This window comes from Oncorhynchus clarkii, chromosome 5 (genome assembly GCF_045791955.1).
Source record: "Oncorhynchus clarkii lewisi isolate Uvic-CL-2024 chromosome 5, UVic_Ocla_1.0, whole genome shotgun sequence".
NCBI lineage: Eukaryota > Metazoa > Chordata > Actinopteri > Salmoniformes > Salmonidae > Oncorhynchus > Oncorhynchus clarkii.
In genome coordinates this window covers 45,450,200-45,462,940 of record NC_092151.1, presented here as the reverse complement: position 1 = coordinate 45,462,940, position 12,741 = coordinate 45,450,200, and the positions used below count along the sequence as shown (strand labels likewise).

The following is a 12,741-nucleotide window of genomic DNA, read 5'->3' as shown; positions in this document are numbered from 1 at the left end:
TATATCAATATCAAATCATTTATGGGTAACAATTGAGTATGTTACTGTGATTGTTTTCAATTAACTACTCCCGAGTGGCACTGCATCTCAGTGCTACTACAGACCCTGGTTCGATCCCGGGCTGTATCACAACCGGCCGTGATCGGGAGTCCCATAGGGCTCCGCACAATTGGCCCAGCGTCGTCTGGGTTAGGGGAGGGTTTGGCAGAGGTAATCTATCATTGTACAATAAAAATGTGTTCTTAACTGACTTGCCTAGTTAAATAAAAAAGTTAAAATTCTAACTAAACCAAAGCATGGATTGCTGTCATACCTTGTCGATAGACTGCTTACAGGCTAAGGAAAAACACATTTGTCATTTTGTAATTAGGGTGAACTATCCCTTTAGTGAATTTACATTCATGAATATGACATTAGCAAATTTAAGAGGTACATTTTTCTTCTTTATCCTTATTATAGTTAAGGAAATCCCGAGCAGTACATTCTCCCATAACAAACAAAAGTCATCAAGAACATCTTCAATTGTAAATCTATAAATACCTTGCCTTAATCTCTACACATGTAGAGCATGACTAAATAACTGCAAAACTGTTTCTGGATGCTCATCACAACAAGTAGAGTTAACGTTAATATGTCTTTTGTTTGTCTCTTCAGGTAATGATTCGCAGGGTAACACTTATAAATCATCCTGTAAAAGAGACCTCTTTGACCTTGTTAACAAGCAGGTATTTGAGTGGTAATAACCAAACCTTTTTTTTCCAACAGATATGATTGACTTAATGTATTCCAGTAAGTTGTGACATCATGAATAGATACAACATTCCCTTGAAATAAAGTATCTGTTCTTGTTCTGAGGGAGCAAGTAATTTCTATACAAAATATCCTTATTGTTCCAAATGAAATACCTATGCGGGGAAAAAGTAGGGTTATATATTAATGACCACGCTAAGAACACTTGTCGATGAAAAGCAGATGATTCTGTAGGAATCTCATCGAATGTTGTAGTTGCAAAGCAGAAACAAATTGAAGCCACCAAAACGGGAGAAGATATGAGGGATGAAATTCCAAGTTGAAGTTGTATTATTTATTAAGGAATGTCCAATTTACCTTAAAAGTATTATTCAAAGTAGGGAAATCCACAAAAATGGACACCACCGTATTCATGCGTTCATAACGACAGATTTCCTAATATAACGTGTACGATTTTTCCGTGTACGATTTTTCCGAAAAGCATCTGGTCAACAGATTTACCCATTTTGTTATCAAGATGTTGGGACTGAGCTGTGTAAGGAAGCCTGGAGCCTGGAGCCCCTCAGATTTAGATAGCAACACTCAACCTTTTCAGGGATAAATCCCTCTGCAACCATTGGTTCAACTTCTTTTAGTTTTTTTGTTGTTGCAATTAATAGGCTTGAAGTTTAATGAGCATCTTTCCGGTTGATCCTAAACTGTGGTAAGCCCAAATTATGTTACTTTTCCTTGACTGGAATATTGCAGATAGAAGCTAACAATTCACACTTAAGATTTAGGCAAAAGACCAGGGTCCTCATTTATCAGTCACGCGTAGGCACAAATCTATGCGTAAACCATGCTTGGGTTCGTTTCCACACATATCAACAAAGTACTGAGTAAAGGGTCTGAATACTTGTAATAAATGTAATATTGATGTTTTAAATTTTTTATAAATGAGCCTTTTTTTTAGTTGCTTTGTCATTATGTGGTATTGGCTGTAACGTAAGAAAATGTGGAAGAAGTCAAGGGTTCTGAATACTTTCCAGATGCACAGTATATTTTGGTATGTCATGGCTGAGCTGTGGAGATCTGCCGCAGTCTAATGTCAGCTCTTCTCTCTGTACGGTGTTCTCTGTCATATAACCATGTTGTCACACCCTGATCTGTTTCACCTGTCCTTGTGCTCGTCTCCACCCCCTTCCAGGAGTCGCCCATCTTCTCCATGATCCCCTGTGTATTTATACCTGTGTTTTCTGTCTGTGCCAGTTCGTCTTGTTTGCCAAGTCAACCAGAAGTTCTCTCTCTCAGCTCCTGTTTTTCCCCAGTCTCTCTTTTTCTCGTCCTCCTGATTTTGATCTTTGCCTGCCCTGACACTGGGCCCGCCTGCCTGACCACTCTGCCTGTCCCTGACCTCGAGCCTGCCTGACCACTCTGCCTGTCCCTGACCTCGAGCCTGCCTGACCACTCTCCCTGACCTTGAGCCTGCCTGACCACTCTCCCTGACCTTGAGCCTGCCTGACCACTCTGCCTGTCCCTGACCTCAAGCCTGCCTGACCACACTGCCTGCCCCTGACCTCGAGCCTGCCTGACCACTCTGCCTGCCCCTGACCTCGAGCCTGCCTGACCACTCTGCCTGACCTCGAGCCTGCCTGACCACTCTCCCTGACCGAGCCTGCCTGACCACTCTCCCTGACCTCGAGCCTGCTTGACCACTCTGCCTGCCCCTGACCTCGAGCCTGCCTGACCACTCTGCCTGCCCCTGACCTCGAGCCTGCCTGACCACTCTGCCTGCCCCTGACCTCGAGCCTGCCTGACCACACTGCCTGCCCCTGACCTCGAGCCTGCCTGACCACTCTGCCTGCCCCTGACCTCGAGCCTGCCTGACCACTCTGCCTGCCCCTGACCTCGAGTCTGCCTGACCACTCTGCCTGCCCCTGACCTCGAGCCTGCTTGACCACTCTGCCTGCCCCTGACCTCGAGTCTGCCTGACCACACTGCCTGCCCCTGACCTCGAGTCTGCCTGACCACTCTGCCTGCCCCTGACCTCGAGCCTGCTTGACCACTCTGCCTGCCCCTGACCTCGAGCCTGCCTTCCGCCCTGTACCCTTTTGGACTCTGCCCTGGCTATGAACCCTTGCCTGTCTCCGGCCTGCCTTCTGTCTATCCCTTGGACTATAATAAACAGAGCTAAAACCATTTGCCTCCTGTGTCTGCATCTGGTTCTCGCCTTGTGTCGTTTCCTTTTAGAAATCTCATTCAGGCGAATGCCGCCTTCCTCACCAACGGTCCAATAGCAGGGTTTCAGTTGATTTTAGGTGTCAGGACCCTTCCGCGTGTAGTCTGCTCGGGAATAACATCTGACCACCTCTTCATGGCCTACGAAGAAGCGACCATCGTGTATATCAAAGAGTATCTCTCCTCTCTCATTAGAACACAAGTTTGACTTTGACGTTAAAGCACTGACGCTTTTCCAGAGGCGTGTGATGGCTCTTATGGGTTCGTCATTCCGAAGTACACCATATGTTCCATCCCTTTAAATCTTGTATGATCTCTCAAGTTCTGGCTGCTTATGACCACTCCCATGTTAATTGTATTCTCATACACTCCAAGAATTTAAGACTAGCAATGGAACATCAGTTGTCATCACTAGAATTAACACTGCCTTTGTCCTCTCGTTCATGTTATGCTAACTGCATGCTGACCACGGGCTGCACCTGGCAAACCCCTGTCGAACAATGATGCTAGCAAAAATGACAAGATACTGCAACTCATCATGGCTCTGGTTCCTTCGACCAGCGTTGAGAGCGAGCTCTGAGCTACAGACAGCCCACTCCAGCATGGACGCTGCTACTGCTTCTCAATAGGTCCCAGCGTAACCTCAAGATCATTGGCCTCTGCTGCTTACGAACAGAGATTGTGGAAGCCTAGATGAGTTACTGCAGTAATTGCTAATCGTGTCATTACTACTATATACAGTACCATTCAAAAGTTTGGACAAACCTACTCATTCCAGGGTTTTTCTTGATGTTTATCATTTTCTACATTGAGGAATAATAGTGAAGACATCAAAACCAGGATATAACGCATATAGAATCACGTAGTAACCAACCAAAAAAAAGTGTTAAACAGATCAAAATACATTCTAGATTCTTCAAAGTAGCCACCCTTTGCCTTGATGACAGCTTTGCGCACTCTTTGCATTCTCTCTGCAATGAAGCAATAAGGCCCGAGGGGGTGAGGTATATAGCCGACTCGTGGTTTTCTGAGGAGCTATCTCAGTACGGTGTGCCTGCTGTAGCTTACACGTAGTTTATCCTTCACGTCACACATATGCAGTAGCAACCATATTACATAGGTGATCTTAAAAGCTCTTGGTGGCGTGCGCCTGCCGTGCACATAGTCCATTGTCTGTTTTGGGGATTGGTATAGCATACCTTGATATCTGCCTGTTATTATTATATCGGACATGCAGTGAGCTGCCCTGAAGGAGCAGAGCCGAGCTCCACTGCTGATGTTGCTGCATGTATTGTCATCGTCTAATAAAATGGTTTCCTGTCTGAAATAAAGAGCAAAGGGCTCATACAGGAAACACGAGTGTTGCATCAGCTGATATTGCACCAATTTGATTCATCACTGTACCTCAATATAGCTGTGGACACACACACACACACACACACACACACACACACACACACACACACACACACACACACACACACACACACACACACACACACACACACACACACACACACACACACACACACACACACACACACACACCAATATTGTAATGGCAATGATGGAGCATTGTACATTTGTATAGTGCACAATGTATTGTGTGATGTTTTGTTGCGTTTCTGATGTAGATTATTGCTGTGGTGTGTTGTTTCTTCTTTCATTCCTGTTTGGACCCCAGGAAGAGTAGCGCCTTGGCATCAGCTAATGGGGATCCTAATAAAAACTAAATGGTGGTCTATTAGTCAACCAGGTTAACGCACACATACTCCGATGGCTGCCGTGCACAAGCTATGCGCTGGTGTTCTCGGTGACATGCTAATGCTGTAACATGCGTTACTCGCCATGCCTGTCTGTGTTCCTGCTTTCCCACCACCCACCCCAGCCTCCACCTGTTTGGGCTCTGCTTTTGTTTTCGATCAGGGGGATTGGTATAGCAGTACCTTGTTTTCTGCCGGAATTATTACATCTTACATGATGCATGATCGGTCAGTGAGCTAGCCCCGAAGGAGCAAAGCCTAACGCCAAGGCTAACGTACAGTACTGCATGTATTGCATTCTTCGAATGAATGGCTAAACTAATACGTGACGTTTCCTGTCTGAACCATGGTGGACGCACAACCAGGCTAGAGTAGTACAACTCAGCTCGGCTTGGCTCAGCAGTGTGACAGATACGGGTAACAACCGATTCCCCTTCCCCTTCAATGTTTGCAGATGTGTAAGGTCAACACCACTACACCATTCCAGACCGTTCAGATCTGCAAACATTGAAAGGTTACATGGGGGCGAGGGGTAGTGGCTGTACCTGTCACCATGGTTTTGTCTGACACGCTGTTCCCCCTGCTGCTGTTGGACCAGGTCTCTCTTGGAAAAGAGATGTTATCTCAATGAGAAAAAACCCTGTATAAATAAAAGGTTCAAAAAAAACTAAAAAAAAGGTGAACAGCTTATAACGCAGAGAAACCTCAGCACCTGTCTCTCTCGTGTGTCTGCGCTATGTCTCTGTTCTCTCTGAAATAACCCTCCATACCTGACCTGATTAACTCCTCAACTCTTCCCTCTGTCACACACTTTAGCTTGTCTTATAGGAATAGGATCATTTTCTTGTAGGAGACATTTGCACTCCTAGTCCTAGTCGCATTTGTTGTTTTAGATCTGTTCTGCAAAGCTGTAAACTGGTTTAAGGAGCAATGACTTCCTGTTGTTGTTTCGCTCCACTTTTTTGCTTTGCTTCCTGTCTTTAAGTTTGGTTTTAAATTTTGTTTGCTTGTTTTTGGGCAAATTAAGTGGGCGCTCATGGTGTGTTTCTTTTAGGTCTCAGTTGCTGTTGCTCGTCAGCTTTCAGTGGACACCCAGATGAGTGTCTTTCAGAACCCCTCTTAAAACCACAACTGTTTAGTTTTGCTTGTTGTCAGTGACTCTTTGTTAGTTCTCCTTACTTTTTGAGCGTACATTTTTTGTTTTCTTGCTGGGGAACGTAACACACATACCCCTAACCCCCTACTCACTCCAGGTGTCGGCCAATGGTCTTGTCGAGCGAGCTGTGAAGTCACAACACAGACAAACCTCAGGAGTCCTCAACACTCCTCCTCCCCCCCCCCCCCCCCCCCGGTCACACACTTTAGCTTGTCTTACAGGAATATGCTGCTTTTTTTTGCTGGAGATGATTACACAACTATTTAGCCATGGTCAAATTATCTGTTGTTTGAAAGGTCTTAAAACCAAGCAGGACTGACACACATGTTTCCATAAAACAGGCTTCTGAGTGACTTGAAAAACAAACCTGTGTACTTGTAGACAGGTACACACACACACCGCAGCCCACACTATACTCCCACTCACTGTACGTCTCTGCCGATGGTCTTGGCAAAAATGTGTATGAACTTCCAACCTCCAGAGCCCAGGTAGAAGATGAGGATGGAGGGGAGGACTTGGAACCAGGGCAGGCCCACCAGGAGACGGAGCACGAAGAGCAGGACAGTGCAGCAGGCCAGGCGCATCATCCTGGAGAGTAGGAAACAAGTCACAATGTCAACACATTCTATCAATTTTCAAGAATATTTTCTAAGGGCTTTCAAATCAGTGGTCCCAAGTTCTGAACACAAGTTACTGTACAGTCGGTGACGTGACGAGAGGGTATTTGCCTGTCATGTTGCAAAGGACACCGTGATTTTTTTTTGAAAGGCTGTGAGGAAAAAAACATGATAAAATGTTACAAAGCATAAACTAGACCTTTACTTTCATTTACTGGTATGTCATTTTATTCTAGCACAGAGGTTGCACTTTCAATGAACCTGTGGTGTGTGGTGTGTGGTAGACTCGCCTTCCTTAGCCGAATGCACTTTTTGTAAGTCTCTCTGGATAGGAGCCTCTACTGAATAAGTGATGTGTCAAGTGTAACCGTGCATAGGCCTACACCCTGCCTATCTAGATGAGGAAGGAGACTAAAAATGCGACCTTTGACATTCGCTGCCTCCGAGCCTTTCCTGAGCAGCATTCACAGCTGGGTATGGTGGGGTCGGGGTCGGGATGTTGCTGATCCATTCTGATCATTCAGGCTCTTCTCGATCAGAATATAGTGGGGACTCAAACGTTCTCTGTTCTAAATCTCTATAGAGGTTCTCTGTATTGCACATCCATTTCCCCCTTTAAACGTCTTCCTACCTATTTATAATTTCCAGATTTAGACCTACACTACATGTCTTTTTGGATAGGCTTTATGCTAAATTACAAGTGAACGAAAGTAAAGGTCTAGTTTATGCTTTGTAACTTTTCCAAGAATGCTTCATAACATGTTTTTTCCTCACAGCCTTTCAAAAAGCAAGGTGTCCTTTGCAATATGTATTAGAGCGGGTCGAGAGCTTCAAGTTCCTCTGTGTCCACATTAGAGGTCGGCCGATTAATTAGGGCCGATTTCAAGTTGTCATAACAATCGGAAATCGGTATTTTTGGGCGCCGATTTTTTGTATACCTTTTATTTAACTAGGCAAGTCAGTTAAGAACACATTCTTATTTTCAAAGACTGCCTAGGAACTGTGGGTTAACTGCCTTGTTCAGGGGCAGAACGACAGATTTTCACCTTGTCAGCTCAGGGGTTCCAATCTTGCAACCGCACAGTTAACTAGTCCAACGCTCTAACCACTGCACTCCACGAGTAGCCTGCCTGTTACGTGAATGCAGTAGAAGCCAAGGTAAATTGCTAACTAGCATTAAACTTATCTTATAAAAAACAATCAATCATAATCACTAGTTATAACTACTGATCCAGTATAGCAGGCAATATTAACCAGGTGAAATTGTGTCATTTCTCTTACGTTCGTTGTACGCAGAGTCAGGGTATATGTAACAGTTTGGGCTGCCTGGCTCATTGCGAACTAATTTGCCAGACTTTTACATAATTGTGACATACATTGAAGGTTGTGCAATGTAACAAGAATATTTAGACTTAGGGATGCCTGCACCCGTTAGATAAAATACCGAACGGTTCCGTATTTCACTGAAATAATAAACGTTTTGTTTTCGAAATGATAGTTTCCGGATTCGATCATATTAATGACCAAAGGCTCGTACTTCTGTGTGTTATTATGTTATAATTAAGTCTGATTTGATGGAGCAGTCTGACTGAGCAGCAGCAAGCCCGTAATCATTCATTCAAACAGCACTTTTGTGTGTTTTGCCAGCAGCTCTTCGCAAGCACAGCGCTGTTTATGACTTCAAGCCTATCAGCCTAATGGCTGGTGTAACCCATGTGAAATGGCTAGCTAGTTAGCTGGGTGTGCGCTAATACTGTTTCAAACGTCACTCGCTTTTAGATTTGCAGTAGTTATTCCCCTTGCGCTGCAAGGACCGCGGCTTTTGTGGAGCGATGGGTAACGATGCTTCGTGGCTGTTGTCTATGTGTTCCTGGTTCGGGGCAAGGAGGGGACGGAAGCTATACTGTTACACTGGCAATACTATAGTGCCTATAAGAACATCCGATAGTCAAAGCTTTATGAAATACAAATGGTATAGAGAGAAATAGTCCTATAAATACTAAAGTAACTACAACCTAAAACCTCTTACCTTGGAATATTGAAGTCTCATGTTAAAAGGAACCACCAACTTTCATATGTTCTCATGTTCTGAGCAAGGAACTTAAATGTTTTACATGGCACATATTTTACATGGCACATATTACTTTCTTCTCCAACACTTTGTTTTTGCATTATTTAAACCAAATTGAACATGTTTCATTATTTATTTGAGGCTAAATTGATTTTATTGATGTTTTATATTAAGTTACGTTTTTTTTTTTTTTTTTTTAAATCGGCAGATTAATCGGTATCGGCTTTTTTGGTCCTCCAATAATCGCTATCGGCGTTTAAAAATCATAATCGGTCGACCTCTAGTCCACATCACTAAGGACCTATCATGGTCCAAACACACCAACACAGTCGTGAATTGGCCCAGCGTCATTGTAAAAAATAATTTGTTCTTAACTAGTTAAATAAAGGTTACATTTAAAAAAAAAATTATAATATTTTTTTTAAAAGAGGGCACGACCACACCTCTTCACCCTCAGGAGGCTGACACAGGCCCTCAGATGCTCAAAAAGTTCTACAGCTGCACCATTGAGAGCATCTTGGCTGTCTGAATCCCCGCTTAGTATGGCAACTGCTTGGCATCCGGCCGCAAGGTGCTACAGAGGTTGGTACGTACAGCCCAGTACTTCCCTGGGGCAGAACTCCCTGCCAATCAGGACCTCTGTACCAGGCGGTGTCAGAGGAAGGCCCTAAAAAATGTCTAAGACTCCAGCCACCCAAATTATAGACTGTTCTCTCTGCTACAGCATGGTAAGCGATACCAGAGCACCAAGTCTGTGACTAAAAGGCACCTGAACAGCTTCTACCCCCAAGCCATAAGACTTCTGAACAAATGGCTAACCGGACTATTTACATTGACCCCCTCTATTATTTTATTATCTTAATTGTTTTGCACTGACTCTCTTGCACTCGCTCTTTGCACACTGACTAGACTCTACGCACACACTCACACATACTACACTCCAACACACACACACTACATACACAAAAAACACACACACGCATATTGACACGACACATATAGACACACTTTCCCACACGCTGCTGCTACTATATATCCTGGTTGCCTAGTCACTTTTACCCCTACATACCTTATTACCTCTACCTACCTCGTACCCCTGCACATTGACTCGGTACTGGTACTCCTTGTATATAGCCTTGTTATTGTTTTCATTGTGTTACTATTTCCTTGTTTTATTGAAATATTTGTCTTACTTTTTAAAAACTCTGCACTGTTGGGAATGGGCTCATAAGTAAAGCACTTCACCTGTTGTATTCGGAGCATGTGACCAATAAAATTTGATTTTGATTTGTTTTTGCAAGGTCCAGTTTGGGAATGTCCTGACCACAAGGGCTCTCCAGGCCAGGTACCAGGCCAGCGCCATATTGACGTAAAAACAAAGCCAAAAGGTGTCTCTGCCTATGACATATTTTGGTATCAAAGAATTATAAAATTGGCTATGGGCCATTAGTGTCATGTCAGTATGCAGTAGGCTATGCAGTAGGCTACAGGTGAGAAATGTTGTTTGTTACAATTTTATCTGTCCACTTACAGAGCAAGCTTGGGCTCACAGATGACATAAAAATGTATTATTTACTGTTGGACATACAGATCAGAACCAGCACAGAGCCAGAGGGCAGAGGACACCGGCGGTAACAATAATGTGTTGACGTTGGTCCATCTCAATGCTATCTGATATGGCCAGTGCCTTTTGTTAATGAGATAGTCGCGTCAGATAAAGGTTCCTATCTATGCATCGGTGTCAACAAGAACACATGATTCTTATTTCTAATATTTTCTGTTAGGAGGCGGGAGCATGATTATGATAACAAATTATCGCTTGCGTCAAAGTGCTCATCATCAGCGGATATAACACCATCTGGCCAGCATGGCAATAGGCTACATACATTTATAATGTAGCCTAGGCTATGGCCCACAGAAGAGGATTAAACATCGCTGCGATTAAATAATATGACTATTTAGGCTATAAATCATCATTCAACATCACAACTTACGCAGGGGCTTGGAAAATGAGAATGTTTGGCAACCTGCGCATCTATAGATGGTCTATAGCTATAGCCTACATCCCGGAAATTTAAACGCGCGTACAGTAGCATCACAGCAGCAGTACTGCGGTAGTAGGGAGAGAGAGAGAGAGAGAGAGGCAGGCTCACTGCTGATGGGAAATAAAAAAAAGACTCGACCAACACCAGCAGCTATTTCCATGTGCGCGACCCGACCAAATATAAATCAGAACCGTTACATCTCTAAAAGGTTTCAATCATGTACATCCGATCGAACGTCCATGGTGTCGATCGATTTATGATAAGGTGATAATCAGCAAGGTTGCATGTGTCGCTATAGTGCGCAACGAAATACACACCAGAATGGAAGTGGTGGTGGCTATTCTGTAGCCTCTCAATTTAGTGTGTCAACGCTGGCCGATTTTCGGCCACACGCCCTCTTGGCACGGACAAGATGTAATATTAGGGTATTCTACATAACGGAATAGAATCGTCCAACAGATTCGAACCTGGTCCATTCAAACACAGGCTTCCATACACTGGCAAGGTTGTTAAAGGACAGTTGGTGAAGCCTACGCTATTCGGACCTCACTAGGCTACTAAATAATCATGGAGCCGGAAACCAGCCCATTGAGGGAAATAGAAATGACAAGTGGTGTGAGTGTTCTTCTTTGACATACCTTGTTTCACGTCCCCCACAATCACAATAATGTGCGTATTACACCGGACGTGGAACCCGTTTTGTAGTCTACAATTCCGCCTTGATCGGCTTAGCAAAGCCTTCCACCGCTCTCTGGCTTTTACTTGTGCGTTGGAACACACACACCCAACACACACACAGCACACACACCAGGGTTTCAGCGAACTGCCCTTCCTCCTGTAGGATTATATCAAATTCGCCTGCCTCCTTGGTTCGACTTTGCCCCCATCTAAATCATCAGCTAATTCATATCGTCAGTATCATTTTTTTTTCAGCTTCATTGTAGCCATGAGCTCTCTCGCTACAGTAATTCAAATGACTATAATTTTCTTAGTTGAGCCCGCCCCCTTCGTATACACTGTTATGTGTAAACGATGAGTGGCATGACCTACGACGAATCACAGCGCCCATAGTTTATAATTGACTCCGATAGAGGTGGAGCTTGCCGCAGAAATTCTGTCAAGGAAATGCGGCCCTGCAGACGAGTGGGTGCACGACCGTTTCCACCCGGTAGTGACATATCCCTGATGCGGGTCTATGAGACGCACGTAAAACCCTCACAGCATCAAATCGTAGGGTAGGGTAGATCACCGTATACAGTCATATCGTGGGAGCCGCTCACTGTACCAGACCTGCGCATAACGGTAGTTCTAGTCTGTCCATAATAAACCCAGGCCTCCACCAGAGCGCAGCACTGGTACTGTTCGGATGCTCGGATATGGACCGAGGTAGGTGCAGGGTTCAATAAGGCATTCGTTTCACACCATAACCACATTCTTTTATGGCAATATAGTCAGTGAGGCACTGTGCAGGCAATTGTTTTTAGGCTGCGAAAATTATCACAGGATAATACTTAATCATTTACAGAAAGCCCTTTTTTAATTTAATGAGCGGTTGCTTGCTATTTTGCAAGCTCTTTCTAAAGCAGGAAGTGTGAATAAACACTTGGCCAGTTCGGTAGGCTATAGTCAGAGGAAACCACTGGGCACACCACATCAATTCAACATGGAAATTCGGGTCATTTGTGGTTGAGACGTTGATTAATGGAATTTCAACCTTTACTCGCCCACTCAAAAAAGCACAATAAAGTTGAAATGGGAATACAATGTAAGATATGTTGTATTTATACAACAACTTAATATGTTATCACTGTGCTTCAACTAATAGCACAACCAAATGACCTGTATTGCAGTTGAGGTTACATATATTTTTTTAAATAATTGTGTAAGTGATCAATGCTGTTCAAGGTTCTGCACAGATATTTATATATGTGAAGATCTCCACAGACCAGAAACCTTTGCATGCTATCTTGAACATACACACTTTCTATGATTACATAAGACTTTTATAGTTACAGTAACCTCAAAATGTTACCATGGATTGTGTTACTCGTTTTAAGGTTGAATAAAAACTTAGTTTGTAAGATAGGCTATTTACAAAAGTCACGTAGAATTGTGTTAGGTG

The 12,741-nt window shown here is 43.8% G+C and overlaps 1 protein-coding gene across 1 annotated transcript in view; it reads right to left on the bottom strand.

Moving 5' to 3' along the window:
- LOC139408910 (long-chain fatty acid transport protein 4-like) overlaps positions 1–11,792 on the bottom strand; it is a 31,502-nt gene extending 19,710 nt beyond the window's left edge. Inside the window, exons 1-2 of the mRNA XM_071153360.1 lie at positions 11,258–11,792; positions 6,313–6,474 (exon numbers count right to left, since the gene is read on the bottom strand). Of these exons, the coding sequence (XP_071009461.1) occupies positions 6,313–6,473 (161 nt within the window). The 5' untranslated portion in view covers position 6,474; positions 11,258–11,792. The remainder of the gene's footprint in view (positions 1–6,312; positions 6,475–11,257) is intronic.
- Between the last annotated feature and the right edge of the window lie 949 nt (positions 11,793–12,741).